The 24,581-nt window shown below is 45.3% G+C and overlaps 1 protein-coding gene across 3 annotated transcripts in view; it reads left to right on the top strand.

Annotated features, from left to right (window-relative positions):
• The first annotated feature begins 8,477 nt into the window (after nt 1-8,477).
• Nucleotides 8,478-24,581, top strand: part of LOC106610328 (CXXC finger 4) — a 28,392-nt gene continuing 12,288 nt past the window's right edge. Inside the window, exons 1-3 of one of the 3 annotated variants that reach the window (XM_014209621.3) lie at nt 8,478-9,335; nt 11,376-12,371; nt 14,736-14,813. In XM_014209621.3, coding sequence (XP_014065096.1) covers nt 11,508-12,371; nt 14,736-14,813 — 942 coding nt within the window. In that variant the 5' untranslated portion in view covers nt 8,478-9,335; nt 11,376-11,507. Of the gene's footprint in view, nt 9,340-11,375; nt 12,372-14,735; nt 14,814-24,581 lie in introns of all 3 variants that reach the window. The other 2 variants (XM_014209620.3, XM_014209623.3) reach the window with 2 other exon arrangements.

The raw sequence follows: 24,581 nt of genomic DNA, 5'->3' as shown, positions 1-24,581 counted from the left end.
ATTTCAATTGACTGATTTCCTTATATGAATTGTAACTCAGAAAAATCTTTCAAATTGTTGCGTGTTGCTTTTATATTTTTGTTCAGTATATTTCTACATTACATTTACATTTTAGTAGTGAATGCATACATTTCTTTTTTCTTCCCGTACTGGTCCCCCGTGGGAATCAAACCCACAACCCTGGCGTTGCAAACACCATGCTCTACCAACTGAGCCACACGGGACCGTTTCTTTCTCTCTTTCCCTTCTCTCTCCCTCCCCCCCGTCTCTCCCCCTATCCTATCCCTCCTGTAGAATCATGGGAATTGTGCGCCCTGCCCGCGGCGCTCCGGTAGGAGGCGTGTGGTAATGATCTACTCCTCGCTTGCCAGCATCGCCCCTCACAATTAATTCCCGCTTCGCCTCGCACCTCACTTGGCGCTCTCTAAAGAGGGGAAAGGGAGGCCCTCTCATTAGAGAATTGTGACATGCGGCAGTGAGCGTGAGCAGCAAGCAAGTCTCTCCTCCATTTTGCCCATGTTTGTTATATGGGCTGGGCTGCCGACATGTCTGCCTCAGAGATGCTTCATCCATCCATGATTTTGAGGGGAGAAGTGTGTGTGCATGTACTATGACAGGGTGGTGTGTGTATGTGTGTGTGTATCATCAACGCTCACCAATGCAGATGGACTGACTGACACCTCAGAGCCAGAGGTGCAGTTCCCACCCAGCTGGCCTAGTTGAGATGTTTCTACTTAGCTTGTGTTTTTGAACTTTTTGATGCGTGGAGATTATTACTTATTCACTGTTGATAGCTACCTGTTTGATGTTGTTCTTTACTGCTAGCCCCGGGCCAAAACCCCCAATACACACACACACACACACACACTGGTGTTTTTACAATTAGACTAGGCTTCTACACTTTTGCTACAAACTCCATCCAACAATTAGTGCGAAAAAAACTGATAAGACATTGTTCTCGTTTAAATCATTTCAACACTGTCCTCTCTAGTTCTACATGGGATTCTCCAACAACCACAAACCATGAGGTAATGATGTCTGGCTGTGCTCTGGTGTGTAGGCCTACTTGCATTCACTTCCTAAGTAAAACATGGGACAATATCACAAAGTCTCCAACCTCAAGCTCCCAGATGCATCCGAATCCAAATAAAACGGAAGCTGACAACGTGCAGGGATAAACTGCATCTCAGAGAACACTGCTGCTCAGACATGCTATGCAGGTTACAGCGGTGGCAGTAAACTGCGTCTCTCGGAGCCCGCTCATTGTAGGAGCGGTGCTTTTAGACTGTTTTCCTCTATTACATCGATTTTCTTTTCTCTCACCATTGTGCTCGGTACCGATTTACACTGAGTCTGCCATTGTCGACTTTGTCTGTCCGAGACTTCAATGCAGGGATCGAGTCAGATAAATAGAAGCTTGTTATGGTTGGACGTTCTGACGGAGAGGAATCAAAAGTTGTGTTCACGTTGCTTGATGTTGATGTAAGATGATGATTCGTTGTATTTGTGCGTGTGTGTGTGTTTGGGCGTGCAGGTATGCACGTGTGTTCATGCTTGCAGGTGTGCACGTGTTTGTGAAAGTGTGTGTGTTCGTGTGCTACATTTTTCAGCTGATCCAGAATGTTTGTGGCTCGGCTTCTGCAGCCTGTAGAGCACTCATGACGTTTTGTGTGTACATTTCCAACCTTGTCTTTGAACCTCTTCCTGATCTAGCTGGCAGGCTTTTTATGATGATCTGTTTCCTCCATTTTATGGAAGACACCGTTGACCCGCCGTCTAGTGGGACAGCATGATGGAATATTGCCAGCCTGTCCGTCTCTATGACATAAAATGAGGGACAGACACAGATGTATGTCAAATGTGTTGACAGTACTGTCTTTTTACCTAAGTTCAGGTTCAAAACATTGCCAGTTTTGGGACAGAATGAGATGACCTGCTCTTTTCTCTTTTCACTGAACATTTATTTCCCTTTACAGATAGGCCAGTGTTCAGGTAGTGCCTTTCCTGTCTTAAACTACCTATAGCAGCCCTTCAGGTTAAATCAGACATTACACTACACCACAGCCTCTCTATCACTCCACAGCTCTGACAGAGCACAGAAAGACGGTTCTGTACGGATGTGAAACATAACATAATGGTGGATAGTAAGAAAATACCTTCTAAGAGCAAAATCACTGTGTGTAAAGACTTCCTGAGAGCAGAAGGTGTGTAAAATATACACATTTCAAGCTTTGTCCTCCTGAGCCACATTCTGAGTGTGACTGGTTGGCTTAGCATCGCGTCTCCTAAGTCTTTGTATTTGCCAAGGTTGCTTTCGCACCTGCTTCCTCAGATGAGCACGACGTGTTTGCTGATATTGGCACGGAGGCAAAGCGAGAGCACTTTCCCATTCTCCCGCAGTGTGTTCACTAGGAACCAAACAGAACCAAATGGAGCGAAACGGGGAGGGACCTAGAGGAATTTGTCAAATAGAAACTCTCATTTCCATTGCAAAATGTTTCGGACTAATGATTACGCCCCTGTTCTATTGCAAAGAGGGACACTTTGGCCGTTACATGTGGCAGTCACTTATTTAATGGTCCGTGCTAGCCGGGATCCTTGGGACGTCCCTACCCCATTGAAGTTGAAATGTTAAATGGTAAGGTAAGGGTTATGTTTAGGGTAAGGGTTTAGGGTAGGGACGTCCCAAGGAACCCGGATAGCACTGACTCTTGTTTAATGAGGTCAGACGTTGTTGTTTGAGAGAGCGTCTTGGTTTGAGGTGGATGTCTATACAATTCCAAATGCCAACAGCTGGCACTTGTAAGAAAATGATTAGGTAAAATGATAGCTCAACTCCAAGAATGATGACATTGTAATACACTGACGTTAGTAAAGGAGACAGGTAAACTGGTGCGTAATACTAGTTTAGTGATATTTGGATCAGATCAGATGACAGTAAGCACGCAACAGATATTGTCCAAAAATCTAATCTACACAGAGGAAGCACCTACTCAACGGGTAAAACTGGAATTACGACATCTCTTGTGAATGTTAAATCATGGTCAGGTTGTATACTGGTTGTAAAAGGACGTTTTTAGATTCATATTTCACTGATTGTATGACCAGGTAACAACTAAAATATGACTTTCAACAGTGTCTTTATGACATCATCAAGAAATAGGAAGTCTTCACCTGGTTGTAATGTGGTTTACGTCTTTACAATCCCAAAACCAGCTTTGAACCCGATGATGACGTCATTATGACGTCTCATGCCAAATTCTGCCCGCTGTGTAATGTGCCGTGTAGTTTCCAAACCTGGCATTGGTCTGGACTCTCTCACCCTTCTTCATACAAACACATCCAACCCTTTCTACCTCAATAAGCTTCCTGTTTGTTATCTTTGGTCAGGTTAATCACCTTCTGGCGTCTAAGGAAGCTCATCATTGTTGCATTGTCCTATTGTTTACATCTGTGTGGCTGGTAATGTTTTGTTCTTGTTCACACACTAGCCCTCCAACAATGTACTTTCCAACCACTGGCTGCCTTGAGGTTAGATGGAGTCATCGTTTCCATGCAGACTACAGCTGTGTCTCAATACACAAGGATGTTGTCTTTTGAGGCAGTTAAAATAGCCCTTCTAAAGTCCCATTTCCAAGGTATCTTAACATGCTACTTATGGATTGAGACACAGCCTACGTGCCAGGAGTCATAGTTGGTCAGGTCACGGTGTCACTGTCAGCAAAGCTGCATTTAAGATAATTAAGGGTGCTCTACACACTCCAATTAAGCCGGGAAATGGTAGACCGGTGTGTGTGTGTGCACGCACTCGTGCTTGTGCGCCCCAGTATATCAGAGAGAGATAGCCAGGGTGAATACAGGTGATCTGCATCATGTTGCCACAGATGGAGGGATAATGTGCGTGAGGTGAGACAGCGCCATACATTACCTCAGAGGGGAGGGGGAAATGAGGCAGGTTTCTAAATAAACACCAGCCAAGGTCGCTGGCGTGCTGAGGAGGCGCATCACTGCCGACGCTACTGCCGTGCAGTAATCTCCTCACACTGTTTATTCCCTTCCCTGCCTGCAGTCAATCACTCTCTCTCTCTCTCACACACATTCTCTCTTTCTCTCTCACATTCTCTCTATCACTCTCTGTTTTTACTCTACACTTTCTCTGTCTCATCCCTCTTTCTCTCTCACCCCTCTTGCTTTCTTTTTCCCCTTTCTATCTCTCTCCCCCTTTCTCTCTCGCTCTACCTCTGTCTCTCTCTCGCTCTACCTCTCTCTCTCCTCATGCTCTAGGGGGCTCAGGGGGATGCTAGTCTCCATAACAGGCAAACTGGATGAGCTCATCAGATGCACCTCCAGGATGAATAGCACTATAACGTTGCTCCTCCTCCTCTTCCCCCTTTCCATCTCTTTTTTTCATCATTCCATTGAGAAACAGCTCCAATGATAAGACTGTGCCATCCTATTTTTATAGAATTCATTAACCAATATTAGGAATAATTTCACATGTATTGTTTAACCTGGAGTGTAATTTATGTCCATAGTTTCATGATTTTGTTGAATTGCCATTTATATACTCACTAATTTCATTCATTTAAAGAGGCTCTTACAACAGATATGAGGACTTGGAGAACAAGAAAGATGATGCTCTGTCACTCACACATACACACACACACACTCCCAGCCCGCATGGTCAAACCGACCATGTCCCACCTCCACACGCCCAGGCTGCCTGGCCCAGCCGCCCGTGTCCCACCTCCACACGCCCAGCCACCTGGCCCAGCCGCCCGTGTCCCACCTCCACACGCCCAGCCACCTGGCCCAGCCGCCTGTGTCCCACCTCCACACGCCCAGCCACCTGGCCCAGCCGCCCGTGTCCCACCTCCACACGCCCAGGCCGCCTAGCCCAGCCGCCCGTGTCCCACCTCCACACGCCCAGCTACCTGGCCCAGCCGCCCGTGTCCCACCTCCACACGCCCAGCCGCCCGTGTCCCACCTCCACACGCCCAGCCGCCCGTGTCCCACCTCCACACGCCCAGGCCGCCTGGCCCAGCCGCCCGTGTCTCACATACCATGACCTTACTCTTCCTGGATCCCATTTCCATCGACTAAACGCTGGCTACACTTAAATCTGGCATCGGCATTATTAATTACTCCTTAGAGTTCACTTAAAATCCAGAGGAGGACGAGGGTCTGTGTGTGTGTGTGTGTGTGGGGGGGGGGGGGTTCTGGGGCACACGGCCAGGAACAAAGGCCTGCCACGTGAGGCCCATTCCTCCCACAACTAGCCTAGAGACCCAGCCGCCCCAGTCGAGACCCTGCTTCCTAATGCCCTGTGTGGCTTAGCTCAACAGAGGTTAGGACCACCTAGGCAGATTTCCCCAGGGAGGTGTGGACGCTGGTAAGATTAAATGGTTTTCAGTCGTTGATGGTTAGGCTACGTAGACACAGATGTGATGTGTAAATGTGCAGCGGGCTGATACTGATGGTTTACATGTAATAGAAGGGTTAACCAAGAAACACTCCCAAAGGACTAAGGGCTCTATTCAATCCGTAGCACTGAAGATCCGCTTTATAGCGCGATTGACAATTAAATGGCAACGTTCCCGCGGTCGCGGAGACTCAATTCGCTCACGGTAAACGCTGCATATGTCGGCTCAATCGGAAATAACCTTTTAATTTCACCTCTTATCTTCCGCGATACTTCGGCAATATGGATTGAATCCAGCCCTAATTCGAGGCAGAAATAAGAGCATACGAGTAATGTTGAGGAGTTATAGCTAACCACCACATGCTTTCACTGTGTCCAATGACAAGGACTGCTGTTGTTTCTATTAGTAATAGTCCAGGGGGGGGGGGGGAATCTCTGCAAAATGTAAGCTCATAGTAGGATGCATGACTTGGCAATATTAATGTATGTATCATCTAAAGATTCTTTTGAGTATAGGTCGCATGGTTTTCTGTATAGGCTAAAGGCAACGGCTACACTGCCATCAATACAATGTTGTCGATTTGGCTTGTCCCTTACACTGGCGAGTGCCAACACTATAAATTAAAATGATGGCAAACCATTAGTATGCGTCACCTTTTATAGAAGAAGCCACACTGGCATCCCACTGGCTCAGGCAGACAACTTATTCAGGAGTGCGGATCTAGGATCAGATCCACCCTGTCCATACAATCGTATTCATTATGATCTAAAAGGGAAAACTGATCTTAGATCAGCGCACCTCCTCTGATACATTTCATTAATATGGGCCAATGTATTTGACCATTTTAGGTACACTACTTGACCAAAAGTATATATATTTTTATTTATTTTAACCTTTATTTAACTAGGCAGGTCAGTTAAGAACAAATTCATATTTACAAGGACGGCCTACAGCGGACAAACCCGGATGATGCTGGGACGATTGTGCGTCACCGTATGGGACTCCCAATCACAGCCGGTTGTGATACAGCCTGGAATCGAACCAGGGTGTCTGTAGTGACGCCTCAAGCACTGAAATGCAGTGCCTTAGACCGCTGCGCCACTCGGGAGCCCCAATATGGACACCTGCTCATTGAACATCTCATTCCAAAATCATGTCCATTTATATGGAGTTGGTCTCCCTTTGCTTATAACAGCCTCCACTCTTCTGGGAAGGCTTTCTAGATGTTCCAACATTGCTGCGGCAACTTGCTTCCATTCAGCCACAAGATCATTAGTGAGGTCAGGCACTTATGTTGGGCAATTAGGCTTGGCTCGCAGTCAGCATTCCAATTCATCCCAAAGGTGTTTGATGGTATTTGAGGTCAGGGCTCTGCAGGCCAGTCAAGTTCTTCCACACCAATCTTGACAAACCATTTCTGTATGGACCTCGCTTTGTGCATGGGGGCACTATCATGCCGAAACAGGAAAGGGCCTTCCCCAAACTCTTGCCACAAAGTTGGAAGCACATAGTCATCTAGAATGTCATTGTATGTTTTGGCGTTAAGATTTCCCTTCACTGGAACTAAGGGGCCTTAGCCGAACCATGAAAAACAGCCCGAGGCCATTATTCCTCCTCCACCAAACTTTACAGTTGGCACTATGCATTGGGGCAGGTAGCATTCTCCTGGCATCCGCCAAACCCAGATCCATGGCGGCGAGCTTTACACCACTCCAGCTTATGCTTGGGATTGTGCATGGTGATCTTAGGCTTGCGTGTGGCAGCTCAGACATGGAAACCCATTTCATGAAGCTCCCGATGAACAGTTCTTGTGATGATGTTGCTTCCAAAGGCAGTTTGGAACTCGGTGTTGAGTGTTGCAACCGAGGACAGACGATATTTACGAGCTATGAACTTCAGCACTTGGCGGTCCCGTTCTCGGAGCTTGTGTGGCCTACCACTTCACGGCTGAGCCGTTGACGCGCTTAGAAGATTCCACTTCACAATAATAGCACTTACAGTTGATCGGGCAGCTCTAGCAGGGCAGAAATGTGAAGAACTGGTGTGGCTGAAATAGCAGAATCCACTCATTTGAAGGGGTGTCCACAAACATTTGTATATATAGTGTATAACTGTGAAGGGGAGTACTTCACAATGGAATAAATTAATATTTTAATGTATTTAAACGTGTTTTACTTTTTAAACTATAGATTTATGAAGCATATGTGTATACAATTATGTACGTAATTTACCCATTCAATCATTCTCCATAATCAGTTATCTCTGGGAACTCCGGAAAAAAAATTGCTCAGACTGGGGAAAATCGATTTGAATGGTCATCCAACTCGGAATTCCAACACCGGAACTCGAGCCTCTTTCTAGAGCTCCGACTTTCCAACCTGAAGATCACGGACGTTATGATTTGACCTCGTATTTTTCGAGTTCCCAGTTGTTGTGAATGTGGCAGATAGCGCCAGACGTTCTGTTAGTTGCTCCGCTCATTGTCTTGGCTGATTTGTGGCTGTGGCTCATTGCCACACAGGTGCCTGTCATTTGTAATCAGGGGTGTGTGTTGCTGTCTGTTTGGGAGAGCCATCGTTTTAGCCGCATGCAATTTTTACTTTAAAGTTTGCCGTTTTAAAATAGGCTACTTATTTAAGTTTATTTTCAAGACATTTTAAGTTGGCAAGTGATCTGACAGCTTTGTCACAAATTATATTTAAAAAGGTACATTTCGGTCAGATTGGGATCAACTTCTATTTGGACAAATAGCCCAGATCTATTGAAATCGTATTGTGTTGGCACTTTTCACGTAGTCTATTCATGAAATTAATTATCTTGAGTTTGAGGGATGTTTAATAATTTCAGGCTAGCCTACACCACCAATTGCACATCTATAGGCCTAATTTGTGTTGGTGAATGATTGGCTCGGTAATTGATTGGCGCCATAATTTCATTATTCATTGCATTACCATATTTCACGTGCATTAGCGAGAAATTATATTCCATAATATTGTGAATGGAGTGCATCTCACATGGGCACATAGAATAAATGTGCCGTGCATGCATGTGTTTCTACGCGGGAGCCATGCATTTGTGGCCATCGGGAGGGATTTACAGCCTAATCGTGATGAATCCCCGTGGTGGCACGCGCAGGTCTTCGTAATTATGGAAGTCGTTCTAACCCAGAGGGGAGAAAAAAACCACCCTGATAGGAGGCATTTTATCTTCATCACTGGACCGCTCAATTCCAATTAATTTGACAAGATTTCCCTCACGCGAAGCGCAAATCCCTATTAAAAGACGCATACTGTAAATGACAACCCTCTAAACGCTTCGCGTGTCCGAATGAAATAGAAGAGGAGAGAAAGGGAACGACAAAAGGTTAAGACGCAGCTTCCCAGTTATTTCCCGGCAGAGCGCCCTAAGCCACAGTCATTGGCCCTAAGCCAGCCCCCTCCCGAGTGCTCCTAGTGTTTCTATAGTCATTTCTAACCAATGATCAGTAGGTGTCCACATCCTAGCGTCCTCACCTCAGCACCAATCAGCCACACACAGCGACAGGAGACAGCACGGCGCTAACAGTAGGCAGCCACACACAATACACCTCGGACCAAGGAGAGGAAACACCTACAACGCACCGTTATTTCCCCCCCTACAGCGCCGTGGTTTTATAATAATAAACCGGTTTTTTTTATTATAAAAGCTCGATAGGCTATCGCTTTAAGTTTGCTATTTTTCTACTTTTTTCTCATGCCAGGAAAATAAGTCTGTAAAAATGCTCCTTTTGTTTTGAGCGCTCTTTTTCAGTGTGGCTGTGCTCTTCCCACATCCTCGCGTTATTTTTATCTCCATCGCGCCTTGCGGTAATGTGCCGCTCTGTGTTGGCAGCAGACTGCTAGGCGTCTGGAATCTCTTCTCGCCAGGAACCTGGTAGGTAGGTGAAGCTCTTCCATTTTACCCAGTACAGGCAGCGTCTTATGATATTTCTCATGCTTTTCTCAGACCCCCCGATTTATGTCGGCTAAAGCTGGCGGTAAAGTGATCCAGGCGCTGTCGGATTGATTGTAACGGTTTATTTGTACTGTCCAGAGCCCTCTGTGGATTGTTTCTGCATGACCTTTGGTCTCCGAGTGTCTCCGACAGACCAGACTAGCGATAATTAATGGAAGCCACAGCAGCCACACAAGGGCTCGTCAGTCGTCATCGGACGTACACTACTGTGGTCCTCTCTCTGCCTCCCTCTCTCGCCCTCCCTCTCTTTCTCGAAGTATCGAACATTTCTGCCTTTCTAAAGTTTGTTTACAGGCTGAGAATCGATAGCCCTGACTTGATTGCCTTTGGGCTGCGTATTTTGCTCCTGGGGTGAATTGATTAAGTAATAATGACTGCGAGCAGGACCGATCATTGAGGCATGGACGGTTTTGTTTACTGGTGGCGGTGGGGTGCTGTTGGGATGGCACACCATGGCATGTTTTTTGTTTCCACCTACTATCTATATCTATATAATGCATTTGTATGGATAATATTTGCTTCATATTATCAGGTAGGCTGTCATTGTATTCAAACAGTTACTATTACATTTGTTTAATATTGTGATTTTAGAAGAATGATCTATTTTAGCTTTGTCCTCAAGTTGAATATTGATTACAAAAACGGTTAATCCATTATTTGGCATGGATTTCATCATTCAGGAATTTCATCTTGTGGTAGAGGAGATGTAAGCAGAATTATTGCTTGCTGGGCAGTTGTATTGAGAGTGGGCATGTGCTTTACTATTCTGGCTGTGCTTTAAGGACACCCAATATGTTCTCTCTCTGGGGTTCCACTGTTCCTGTGTGGATATTTATCATTCGGTTTGGGAGCTAGCTGTTGGGTTGTACCATGGAAGTGACTCAAAATCCTTTAGTGTTTACCCGCAATGGATTGGCTTTGGCAATTAAACAAAGAATGAAAGAGCCTGCAAAAGTTAATGGAGGGGGGGGGGGGGGAGAGAAGTGTCTAATGGGGCTTTTATCAGTGGAAACCAATTCCAGACAGACTGGGGGAAAGGAGAGGGAGGGAAGATAGGAAATGGAGTCTCCCCCCTAAGGCACTTGACACTACGGTTGTCTGTGGAGGTCTGTCTGTGGAGGTCTGTCTGTGGAGGTCTGTCTGTGGAGGTCTGTCTGTGGCTTCGTGGGTTGGATTGAAATTCACCAGTGGTGGTCTCTCTCCGCTGTCATTGTAATAGAACCCGGGATCCATGAATGAATACCAGGTGCTATTAAGAGAGCGAACGGGAGTGGGTTTACATGGAAGAGACCTTATCGCTTTAGAAGAACATCAGTGATGGTGAAAATAATATACAATGTTGTCCCTCGTGAGGTGTTCAACGTGCATAGTGTTTTGGAGACTGTAGCGCACCGGGATAATGTCAGGTTGCTTTTGAAAACAGGTTGGTTTTATGTTGACGTTCCAGAGTAGTTAGTTTCAGTGAGCATGGATGATACTCTTTGGCTGAATATTGTGCTTATATTATTTAAGTGACTGGTGTCATTTATATCCCATCCGTATGTATTTGTTTGTCCTTTGCCAGAATATACCATCAAATACATAATTGATGAGACTTATTTAAATATATCCAGGAATCCTTTGACAACCGTGTTAAAAAAAAATCTCTTAAGTCTCTTCTGACACGAAGCTAGTGCTGTCTTCTCGAGCATGCTAATTCCTATATCCCGTTATGACATGTTGGTATGTCACAGCTATTATATTATTGTCACCAGATAACGATCTGCTCACTATAGTTTGAGATGCGTTTCATTATAAAATAGTCCGAAAGAAGAAAATGAACGACATGCCAGCTGATTGGTCAAACGTCTTTTATCAGCTTTTATCTCATGGAAAAACTTGGAGAGAGAATGGAAATTGATTAGGCTGAGGATGTTGTTTTCCTGTTGTATCTGTAATTGTTTGTTCTTTGTGTTCCAGTGCTGGAGGAGACAGAAGCAGGATGGTAACATATTGTTGGTGGTAACCAGCAGCTTCTAGTTTGACGAAGGCCACCGTTGACGGCGACCCCGGACTCTTCCCCAGTGAACCCTGCTCAACCGTCCTCCAGCCATGTCTAATATAAACAATGCTCTCTGCATTGAGAACGGACAGAACGCAGACGTTTCTCTCTTACAAAAGGATAACCTTCAGAACCTGCAGAACCTGCAGAACTTGCAGAACCTCCAGGATGGTGGATTAAGCCAGCTTTTGGATTATAACGCAGAGATGGAACGGTACCGCTCTTTCGCAAACTTTTACAAAACCAACGGCGCGTTCGGCCAGACGTCCAAGATCGCCCGCATCACGACACCCATTTTCCCCAGTGCCCGGATAGGCATGTCCCCGTGGAACTGCGATAACGCCATGCTCTGGGGGAGGAAATCGGCGACAATAAACCCTAATAGGACCAGCATGCACAGGAATGACTCCCAGAGGCCGGGGAAGCATGGCGTGCCGCCAGAAACGCTACAGCAAATGGCAAATAATAATTTCCTCTCTACCTTATCCCCCGAACACTGCAGACCTTTAGCGGGAGAATGCATGAACAAGCTGAAATGCGGCGCCGGCGAAGCAGAGATAATGAATCTCCAGGAACGTGTCGGAACTTTTTCCGCCATTCCGGCTTTAGGGGGCATCTCATTACCTCCCGGGGTCATCGTCATGACAGCCCTTCACTCCCCCGCAGCCTCGGCAGCCGTTACAGACAGTGCGTTTCAAATTGCCAATCTGGCAGACTGCCCACAGAATAATTCCTCAGCGTCCGGCGGGAACCCGGCGAAGAAGAAAAGGAAGCGGTGCGGGGTGTGCGCGCCCTGCCGGCGGCTAATCAACTGCGGCGTGTGCAGCAGTTGTCGGAACCGTAAGACGGGCCACCAGATCTGCAAGTTCAGGAAATGTGAGGAGCTGAAAAAGAAACCCGGCTCGTCGCTGGAGGTGAGAAAATAGAACCAGGAAACCGGGAGGGGCTTTCACTCCCTCCCCCTTTTCCTTTCTTTTGTTATTATCCTTCTCTCCCCTCCTTCACCGTCCTCCCTCCCTCCCCGCACTCCAAAGTATTAACCTTTTCATCCAGTCACGTTTTCTAAGCCCTTGAAAATAGTTTCCATGCCCACCCATGCCTGAACATCCCCCCGGCTTCTCCAATCTGCCTACCCGCCTAGCCTAATTGGCAGTAATTAGGGGTGTTTGTGTGGAGCGCAAGCTGAGCTTGGCTCAGACACCCCGTAATTGCTGCCAGTCAGGCTGGGGCTGGAACGCATCCGAACAACCCCGGGCTTGGCTCGGCTCCAAGCCGGAGCTGGGAAATGGTTTTCAGCAGAGAGAGCGAGAGAGGGGGTGAGAGAGTCATCCCTCTCTGCACCCCGGTCATTTTAACCAATTACGGAGACCGTCTCTGGACGGCGGAAATCGATTACCCACAAAGCACCAGGGCCGACCACCGTGAGAGTGATGGCAGGGCCCGCTGATGGCGTCCGTCTCATAACACTCCCCTAGTTTAATACGGAGGGTGGGGTGTAATGAAATAAAATCCCCCCCAGACACATTCTGTTTGCCTGATCCTATAGGGATTGATTGAGGAAAGCGGGTTTTTTAGGTGAAATCATTTTCTATTCTATTTGAGGCCATTATGACCGAATGTGGATCAATCTTTTAGGGGTTGATACTTTGCACATACTTGAATACAGTAATGGTGGGCCCTAGAAAGCAATTGTGATGCAAAGATGTCTGGAAGTTTTTTGGGTGATGCACTTACAGTAATGGGATAGTGCTGGAAAAACTAGTATGGGTGTTTTTTTGGGTTTTTAGACCAAGGAAGGAAGGAGAGAAAATGGACAAACATAATTGACAGCTAGCGAGAGCATTTAGTTTCAGTGCCCTCTACATTCAGAGGGCAGGGCTGTTATTTTTTTTTAATTGCTGTATTTGAATTGATTTATTTGACGCCTGACATTTTGTTTCTAAAGGACTGTGGTGGAATACAGATAGTTGTAAAATGTAAGATTGTGTTCATGGTTCGGACTTCCTCTGACACAACACAGGTTTCTATTGTGGTACACCACCACAACACACTATGGCGCAGTAGGCCAGCGTGGGCCAGGGATTGGTTCAATAGTTAAGTGGCAGGTAGAGCCGAGTTTTTAAAAGGGTCCTAATATAATATGACTTGGTCTAATGTTGAATAACTTACTGTAACAGTACGTCTCTCTTCAACGTTTAATAGTCATTGTTTACTTTTCCCCCCCGTACATTTTTCAGAACTTGGTCGTAGTTATGAATGTGTTGAAAGCTTGTTGTTCCTTTGGAGACACAGACGTACACTGAGTGTACAAAACATTAGGAACACCTGCTCTTTCCATGACGTTGGCTGAATCCAGGTGAAAAGCTATGATCCCTTATTGATGTCACTTGTTAAATCCACTTCAGTCAGTGTAGATGAAGGGGAGGAGACGGCTTAAAGAAAGCATGTTGCTCCTTGTTAGACTGTTTTCTTATTGCTGGATTGCTTCCCTTGATGTTTCTTGCCTACCTTATAGAAAACAATGGAAACATTGATTCATAACTCCTAGATAATGCACAGGATCTGCGTGAATATGCAGATATGGGATGTTGTGGATCTAGTGAAGTAATGGCCCAGGACATCTTTTTATTATTTACTCATCATACCACCTATTTGTTCAGGATTCTGTTTGGTTCCAACAGACTGTGTATAAGAAAGTGAGATTATTTGCTGGTTCCATGCTTCAGACTGAATGTTATCATGGAATTAGTAATGATACTGTCCTGAACTGTCTTCTAGGTCTGTCTAAAGGGTTGTGAGTTAATGGTTTCTGTGTTAAAGGTACACTATGGAAGTTTAGTTTATTGTTTACCTAAAATGTTGGATTCAGTTTTGACTGTATGGTCCACGCATATACTACCCTATGTATTTATTTGGACAGCGAAGATAAACATTTTAATTTGGCTCTACACTCCAGTATTTTGGATTTGAGATCAAATATTTTATGAGGGGATAGTGCAACATGTCACCTTTTATTTGCGGGTGTTTTCATGCACATCAGTTTTACCATTTAGAAATGAAAGCACTTTATGTATCTAGTCCCCCATTTGAAGGTGTCATATTTGGATGAATTTATAGTGCATTCACTTTAGTCAAGTGAATTATTTGGTCCCATATTTCTAGCGTGCAGTGACTACATCAGGCTTGCATTCAGTGTTGACTGTATGGTGCATGTGGTAAAATATTGATCACTTTGCAACCTCCATTAAACCACACAATCCTTGTTACCCGTGTTACAGGTAGGTCCGTGTTTTCCTAGACTGGTCCCTGATCTGTTGACAAAGACCTTAGGCGTTGGCTATACAGCCTGGGACCAGGTTAGTGTTATTGATACTTGGCTTGATTACCAGTACATCAACATCAGCTTTACGCCATATAACTCCTTTAACCACAAGAGACACAACCACCCTCTGAAACCTGTCTGTTGTGGGTTTTAAAGTCCTACTCCAGTCTCCTTTTCACCTCATTTAACACTCGGTTCACTTAACAAAAGGCAGATCTCAATAGGTGGTCCTCAAGCAAGGGGGAGGCTGATGACATCCCAGTCACTATCAGACCAACTCTTTGAATGCCCTACTCCTTGGAAGTTTGAAGTTGTCTAAAATGCATTATTTTGCGCAGCAATGTTTTTTGTATCCTTTAGCATGTGTGTTTACTTCGTTTTTCAACAGGAAAAGTAAAAAAAAAATCACTGCAGGATGTCGTTAAATGCTGGAGGTTACAGGTGTGCCATAGAGGCTCATCAGGTCCTAACAGGTGCCCGGGTGTCTCAAACGGGTGTTCAGGAAGACGCCCTTTCATGCCTGATGGATGGTTTGGCTGGGTTCGGGAAAAACATCCATTTGCCAACTAAGACCGTTGGAATTACCATGGAAGGAAGGGAGGGTGTGAAAAACAAAAACAAATCCAAACTTGCTTTTAAAAGAGAGTAGGTACTTGAATTGGGAGTTCTGTCATTCAGATTATGGGGTTCCTCTTGTACCGGTAATTATTATTTTTGTCCCGGTACCTGTAATTATAGAATCAGGTTGTGCCGAGGAGGCTGTGTGTGTGTTGGGGTTCAAAGGCATTGTAGAAGGTGTGAAGTTAGTTACATACCCACTTGGTTTGGATGTATTTTTGATATGCTCAGAATCAGTCATTTTTCACCACATCTCGGTGCTGTAAACAATCCTGCATGGTTCCATGTTGAGACATAAATGTGGTGAAAATAAACAGCACTCGAGCGAGTTTGTATAGACTTCAACGCACGCACGCACGGACGGGGTCGCACGCACTCGCACGCAGTCTCGTACGCAGGCACACTCAGTCTCATTCACACAGTCACACTCACAGTCCCCCATTCCACACACACGTAAACATTAGCAGCTTGTACCTCTCACCTAGGAAGGGAGGAAGAGACTATAAGCTAGCGGCAGAAGCCAGTTAGATTTGGTTGTCAGTGTTTTCCACATGGGAATCACCCTGAACTAATTATATCTTAAGTAGCGCTGGATAAATGCAAATCAGAATTTTACTCACACCCCTGAAATCGGAGAGCCAATTTAATCTAATACCCCCTTTAATTTAGCGCACTAATGCAGGACCCTGGAGGATTGCCCCGTGTCACCACTGTGCTGTTCTGTTCTGCAGCAGTCTGTCTGCTTCTCTTGCTCTCTCAATCTGTCATTCCCTCATTCTCTCCTCTCTTTGTCTCTTTCCCTCTCTCTTACTCCATCAATCAATCAATCAATCAATCAATCAAATGTATTTATAAAGCCCTTTTTACACCAGCCGATGTTAAAGTGCTGTACAGACACCCAGCCTAAAACAGCAAGCAATGCAATCTCTCTTCCTTCTCTCTCTCTCCATCTCTTCCTTCTCTCTCTCTCCATCTCTTCCTTCTCTCTCTCTCCATCTCTTCCTTCTCTCTCTCTCCATCTCTTCCTTCTCTCTCTCTCTCCATCTCTTCCATCTGTTTCTCTCGCTCTCCATCTCTTCAATCTCTCTCTCTCCATCTCTCTCACTCTCCATCTCTCCATCTCTCTCTCTCTCTCTCTCTGTCTGACCCCATAATGGATTAGTGTGGCGTAGAGGAGGCATCTCATCCAACCTAACATTTCCCCAGCAGCTAACTCTGCCTGGTGTGGTTCTAGGGTTCTAGGTGTAGTCGGTGTTGGTGTGTCTGAGAGAACCTATACACCTCTTTATTTCAACAGGGAGTCCCATTGAGACCAAAGTCTCCTCCACAAGGGAGCCCTGCGTCCTACAGTTACACACAATGTTATTGTAGCACTGGCACTGCAGACCAGGTCTCACCAGGGCTGTGACTCAGACCGTTTCTGAGTATACCCCAAATGCTTATGTCCTGCTTCTGAACACATACAGTACTGGGTATGAATCTGTTGTAGCGTCTTTAGGATGCCACCTTCCTACTGAAGTGTTTCCTGAACCCATATGTTATTTTTCATTTCTTCCCTTCTTTTACTTCAGTTTTACTGCTTAGTTTGTAGAGCGCTAGCACACTGTTCCACTATAGTTGATTTTAGGGAAGGACTCAGAGTCCAGGACTAATGTGTATCCATTTCTCTACCAGCCCGATTCAGAGGTTGTATTCATAAACAGTTTAAAAGTGTGAGAGAGATGCAGCTTAAATGCACCATGAATTATTGAAAGATCGCTAGGGGCTGTCAGAGGGAAGGAGATACTCTATTTCCCCCACGTGCTAAAGCTACTATTGCTCATTGAGCGATCTTCACAAATTCATACGAGTACAATACGTGAGTTAGGACGACGACAAACTGTGATTATGGATGGTTGGCTTGATCGTTTTAAAGATGGCTGCTGTGTTGTGCACTGAGAAGTAAAGGCATTGTGCGTGACTCTCTTCCCCCTGAGTGAGTTGGTGTATCGTGGTGCTTTGCGATGTCGCAGACCAGAGAAATGTTCAACAGCATCTTTTTCTATTCAGTACAGGGTGAGGCCCTAAGACTCCCCATTCAGATTGTAGTACATGGTACAGATCTATAGCGTATCCTTTTCAGTCAAACAAATTCGGAGGTCGACGGTCTGCTACGTTTTCCTTTATTCCAAGTTTATCTGCTAGTTCTTCACTTTACTTGGGTGCTCTGTCGTGCAATCTAACCTCTTGCCAATAAATCAATATTATCCCATTTAAAATGATTCAATACATCTGAGATTTGTACACAGATGTTATAAGGCTCACGTTTACTGCAAGATGTCAACAGCAAGAGCATGTCTTCCTAGCCTGCTTGAGAGACAAGGGGACAATTCCTCAGACATTTCAAGTAATATCTTATTGATTGAGTTTGAGACTTCCAATGTATCCTTGTATCTTGTAAACAGGTCACTCTTCACCGCGACACTATATACTGAAAAGAGATGATTAGCTAGCCTTGGAAAGGTGTTTACAGGCCATCTCTGATACCGTGGGTTGTCTTAACATGCAGGAGAGAGAGAGAAATGGAGCACAATCCCATTGAATAGAAAACCGCTTCTCAATTAGCGAATCTGAAAGGCCACCGCCATGGCATTGGCCCCAGGAAAAACAGAGTGCCACGGAAAATGGCGTGCATGCAGCGCTCTCTCTCGTCCTCCTCTCTCTTTGTGGCGTGTTGTGATATACATGAAATGGCGAGATGAAACGGCGGCGGTTAGCAGCGGCACAACATCCTCTGGCATAAAAAAAACAACCTTTTTATTGTGATAAGACACCCTAAAATGGTGGGAGGCAGGACCTTGAAGAAAATAGAGCCAGGGATCCATCTCAAGCTTCTTAATGAGAGAGAGGCCGCGCCAAATAATCGCCGGACGCGTCGGCGGGACTGCGCCCCGGGTCTAATTTGTTTTAGGTGTGCTCAGAATAGATAAGGACCAATCTGTGGCCTTTTCTTCCCTCTCCCTCTCCCCCAACCTTTGCCTCCCTGGAGATAACGAAGAGTCGCCCCCCCCTCAGCCAATCTCTTCAGGCAGAGAGTAGCGAGGTGGAGTGGAGGGTGGCGAGAATAAAATAACCCTGAGGGACAGACGGCCTTTTAGATCGGCGGATCTTCTATCTTGTGGGATTTATTTGAGTTTTTCAAACCACCGATTTAATTTGACGGAGGTCTGAGCGAGGGGATAAAAGACGGGGGATGAGGCTCTCACGCCTCCTCACAAGCGTGTGGTCTCAACCTGAAGGGCAACCTTAAGCTTCTGTCAAGACAATAGGATTTTGCCAACCGAGCTGCCACGCAGACCGCTTAATTATACATATCTAGCCTCTCTTCTCCTTCCTGCAGCATTCCTGCATGCTACCCTGGGCTACTCATGAGAAGCCAGGGTCTCTCTGTCTTTGTTCCCGTCTTGTCTTTAAAAAAAAAAAATGTTTTTTATCAAGATTTGTCTTGCAGCAGCGGTGGCTCTGTCAGCTTTCATTTGCAACATGGCTAGGCTGCTAGGCTATACTCCCAGTCCTGCCAGCAGCTAGCACAAAAGCTCTTAAAGAATTGATAGTTTTGCCACTGCCACCAATTAAGTCTGGGGTGTAATCGGAGGTGCCCTTACAGCCCGCGGCAAGTCCCCTCCCTCTGCCTCCGTTTGATTTAACATCCCACGGCTCGGTGGAGAAGGGGAACTCGTTGTCATTGGCCTGAATAATAGGAGAGGAGGGATGAGGGAGCGGGGAAGAAGGTGGGGGAGGGAGCGCAACGGAGCGTGGCGGGTGGACAGCGTGAAAGTGCAGGTGCTGAGGACGTTAATGTGTGGCACCTTTAAATTTTAAACAGATGGTAAATTATGGATGGTCGGCTCTGGCAGAGAACTTAAAGGTATCTCGTCATTACTGGGAACCTGTGTGAGGGGGGAAAAAGCGAAGAAGAGCGGATGTTAGTAAGTGCAACGAGGCCACTGCGTCAACCATGGCAGTTTAGATCTTAGCACATGGCTTGACAGAAGGGTATTCATCTAACTGTAATATAGTGTTCCTCAGCTATCATTGCAGATAGTTAATCGTTTATAATACGGTAGGTGCTATGATGAGGTGTCTATTGTTTTCGGGAAGAATCAGGAGAAAACCTGTTTGTCTGAAATGGCTTCCTATTCTCAATGTAGTGCACTATAATTGACCCCTATTCCTTATTTACCAGTAGGGCACAATATACTGTAGAGGATAGGGGAACATTTCAAACACAGCCATTGACAAAACACTTTCCAATATCCCTCTGCCTCTCTCTCTCTCATCCAAGGGAATTGACAAGGAAGTGAGCTTCTGACATCTATTTGTGGTGGATATAGAAATCGGTCAGTGCGGTTAAAGCGTCTCAATTTCTGCAAGTCAGATCCACGCCTATCACCACCACCTCCCTTTACTCCGGGTCTGCTTTCAAATATGAATATTTCATGCCAAGCATCTGATACCGTGTGCAGCGAGACATTTTAAGGCTTTTTCTTTTGTGATAGAACCCCTCGGGGTTAGAGAATGTCACTAGAGGAGTGAAGTCAATCTCTGCCCCCCGAGCAAAGAGGGTAGAATGTATGGTGCCTCTGACATCAGGTGGCGTATTTTCCATTCACAAACCAGGAAGAACCTTGTCCGTTGAAATATAGAGCCGTTGTCACTTTTTGCTGTTTCCATTCAATGAAAAACGTATTATATATCTATGGTTGTAGAACTAGAATCCACCATAGAACTGTAGAATGTTGTTCATATTCTAAAAGGAAGTTGTTTTTGGCACCATAGAACTAGAATCCAACTATATAATTAATTCTTCTATGGTTGTCACACTTTGAGAGAGCTGGTTGGAGTAGTTCCACTGTGAAGAGCAGTGGGACGATCTGGATAGTAGCTGGTTTATTTTGACGTGGTGTGACCACTTTCTGTGTCTGATCGGTGTGGAGCTGGATGACCGAGCAGGGGGGTTCGTCTGCTCAGATTCTGTTTTAAACGCTTTGCCTTCAGCGTATCACGTTGCACCGTTGGCTGGCTGTTTTCTGGCTACGCTGCGACTGTGTCTGTTTTAGTAGTTTGCCTGTCTTGGTGTCAATCGAAATGTGTCCGTTTTGAACCGCTTCTCCTATATCATGACGTTAGTGTATCACCGTGTCTTGTTGGCTGGCAACACTGTGAATGTGTATAGTTCAATGTTTTAAGTATTTTTAGTCTCTACACCCCTCAAACTCAACTCTGGACCTTGAAGCCAGTTCCACTGCATTTTTTTCATTGTTCCCCTCTAATCAGGGGCTGATTTAGACCTGGGACGCCAGGTGGGTACAATTGAATTATCAGGTAGGACGGAGAACCTGCAGGTTCAGGATCTCGTAGGGTGAGAGTTGAGTAACCCTGGTCTATACTGTAGTCTACGGTCTAAATGTCTTCTGGTTTCAGTCTTGAATTTGATAATGTATCTATATATTAATACTATTAAATAATTAAGCATACTGAATGATTCTGCGTTTAATTAGCCATGGGCTATACTAATAGTGGCTTAGCGTGTGTTAGCCACGTGTTGGGTTACACAAACATGTGAAAGGGAAAGGGGGACACCTAGTCAGATGTCCAACTGAATGTATTCAACTGAAATGTGTCTTCCGCATTTAACCCAAACCATCTGAATCAGAGAGGTGCAGGGGGCTGCCATAATCGACATCCATGTCTTTGGCGCCCGGGAATGTGTTAATGCTTGTTAGGTCAAATGCTGTTGTAGCTTTTGTATGGTCATAGTGTCTGCTAACTAGTGGTAATAGTTGAACACATAATTGAGAGGTAATGGATATCACATTTTGGGCTTATTTTAATTGGTTAATTTTCCCAGAATATTCCTCCTCTCTAATGTGTGGTGTTACAGTACCCGGTTTCTGCAGTATAATTCACATCTCAACTACCGGGAAGCGGCTATTCAGCAGTCCTTTATTGATGAAACTGTCTGCCCATAGCCTTCATCAGGGTTTTCACAACTAAAACTGTACCTTTTACGCTTTATAATATGTAGATTTTTCCATAAATATCCCTGCTTCCTAATTTAGCCCCCCCCCCCAGTACAGACCTGTATGTTGGAGCCAGTCCTCCTCTTCTGGATGCTGTGGAGAATCTGCTCAGAGCTGCTCTCACTCAACACGCACACACGCAGCTCTCCTACTTTGCATTTTGATTTAACATTTCAGAGGAGCTGGCAATATGTTGCCTCCCTTAGGCCCTCTTTCCACCAGCTACATATGGCTTCTTCTGGCCGCCACGCCAACAGGCGCTCACTGACATCGCTCGTTCAAAGGGCTGGAAGTTTCCTATACTCCAGATCCCTCAGGTGCCCTGCGCCTGCACACTTGACGTGTGTCCCAGAGTTTAGTTTTCGGTTTACTTCCCATCTAACCTCTCCCTGTTTGCTTTCTGTCTCTCTGTGTCTCTCTGTGTCTCTCATCTGTCTGTTTTTTTCATTTTAGAACGCCAATGACCTCACCCTCTCGCTCTGTCTTCGTTTTGTTTTCTGGAAACCTCTGTCAACCCAAAGTACCCCAGATAGGGTTTTCTCCCAGTGGAGTGTTGGATAGCTCTCTTCAGAAAGGCTGGGCCGGACTGCTAGTTTCACAAGGGGAATTAGGTGAGGCTAATGTAAATGGAGTCCTGTGCTGCTGTGGCTCTATGACGGGGTCGTGGTCAGTAGTAGGGTACAAAGTATTAGAAATGTTTTGGTCTGTGAAACAAACATATTGAGTTTCTTATTGGAGAATTCCAGACTAGCACTTCCCTGTTTCCAAATGTTTTCTCCATACTGAACACAGCCAATGTGATCTTATCTTCTGTAGGGCTGCAGACGTAAAGGTCTGACTGACCCAGGGGCCTAACCCCCCCACCCCCTCTGTAGTAGGGTCAGCCCCCTCTGACTGTATGTGTTGGGTTTTACCATCCGTGATAAATGGGGGTGGTTGTCTGAGCAGCGTTCGAGAGCAACAAGGACTTTTTTTAATTTGAACCTAAATATCTTTCTAATGTATCACAGACGGTGAGTGCCTTTTTAAACAGTGGGAGCAGTTTGATTCCGTGTGATTCGTTCGTTCTTTGGCAGGGAGGCTGAATAGCGAGTACTTCTTATATTGAATTAGTTTCTTTACAGTGCTCAAAATAATACATTCTTCAGACTAAGAAGGAATAAAATATGTACAAATCCTGCTTTCAAAGGTTTCTGTCCCTTCATTGTATTGGATTTTGATGACGAGTGGTGTTTCTAGGTTGATACAGGCCAGTACATTGGTAATCAATGTTGGACTGTGAGTGTTTGATTTTTATTTTACACTAGGCTATTTTCATTTGAAATAATACCCATTTTGATATTACGGACGTTAAAACACATTATGGCAGTGAAGTGTGACTGACTATAGCATTGACAGTAGAGCTATACTGTGAAATATATATATATAGCATAAAGAATAGGACTACCTTTCCATGTTTAGACCAGGTTTTACTCTTACTGGGTCACTTGATAGAAATAGAATCCCTAGAATGGTAAAAACAACCTTTTATACCTTGGCAATTTGACTGGTACACTCATGGGAATGTCTGTTATTGTCATTCTAACGCGATGGTTCCACCTCCATTCCATCGCCAGCCCAATGCTAAACTGGATAAAACTGTACATTTCCACTCCACTCGTCCCCCAAGACGACATTAGTCCCAATGGCTATCTCAATGTAAATCTGCTGCTATGGTGACGCCGTAAAGTAGAGCTCCTATAGGAATACTGTAGTGTAATTACGTTCCCCCACATTAGCATACGGTGGCCCAGGAGAGTCAAACTGAGCAGGGCCTCCGGCGGCACTTTGCCATATGGTTGTCTGGGTCTCTCAGGGCGATATTTGGCAAGGCTCTCGCAGAAGGTCAAATATCAAGTCGGAGGACCGCGCCAGTATTACATCTATGCTAATTGCCCTCCTTCTCTCGCTCGCTCTCTCTCCCCTTCTGTTTCTCATACTCTCTTCCTTCTCACAATCTCTTTTTATCTGTTCTCTCGCTCTCAATCCCTCTCCTGTGACCACTCTCTCCCCCCCCCCCCCCCCCCCAGCTCTCTTAAGCACGCCAACATACACCCCTCCGCTCCGTATCGAGCGGTCAGCAAAAATCACCCAAATTCCTCATTACTCACGAAACATCCGCAATACACTTAGCTTGATTTGCTCCGAGGATGCATGATCAGTTGGAGCGTGGGACGTGCGCGCTCGCCCGGTGCGCGCCGGGGCACCTTTAACCCACTGTTATACTGTTAGAGGAGTGACTTGGGTAACTCGGGTTCTCTGTCTGCTCGTATTAGTGCAGTGTTGCAGATTGAGATGGGGATTGGTTGGTTGATGTCTTTTTGAGGTGGTGTCTGTCGTGCGTTCTCATTGGAAGACAGATGGTGTGGAAGAAAGATCTGGCTCAGGTGAAAATAACACGCTTGATTTCGACGTTTTGCTTCCTGTACATGCTGCTTTGGGAAAGGCCTATTCAAGGGCCAATGGAATAGTTTGACACTTGCATACCTGTCATTTATTAATATGCTATTTCATGTGTCTCGCTTTGCAGTTTGTTTTATTGTAATAATCTTTATCACCTGTTTTAATAAGAGGCTAAAGTCATTTCAAGGACATTTATGAGACACTTCTCTCAAAAGGCTTGTTAAAGGTGTCCTATAGGGGTTTGACTATAGCACTTACAGGATCATTATAGAAGTACAACGTTACATAACAGTGTGTGTGTTCACCACCTGTACGGTCTGCAGCCATTTTAAGACCTGCCTGGAGGCTTTAAATCTCGACTGCTTCAATTTCAAGAGCTCTTAATTGTTTAAATATTCATGACCTGTTAATATTTATTTACCATTTTATGAGTCTTTTTATTTGATTTGAAATAAAGATCTTAAAAGGCTTTTGTTACTTGGGTGATATGTCTATCTGACTGATCTTTACAGTTGTGTTGCTACACTTAGTCATCATGGGTGTTGAGGACATCTGTTGAAGAAATATGGGGGTTGATGTCCTGATGGCTATCTGTACTGATAGGCCTAGGACTCATGGATACTGAACAGAGAAGAGTTTATCTATAGGATTGGCCTGACTTTTTCATTCCCATAGCTGAG

This window comes from Salmo salar, chromosome 04 (genome assembly GCF_965601325.2).
Source record: "Salmo salar chromosome 04, fSalSal1, whole genome shotgun sequence".
Lineage (NCBI taxonomy): Eukaryota > Metazoa > Chordata > Actinopteri > Salmoniformes > Salmonidae > Salmo > Salmo salar.
Note: the sequence above shows the minus strand (reverse complement) of the source record. Positions and strands in the feature narration are given on the sequence as shown.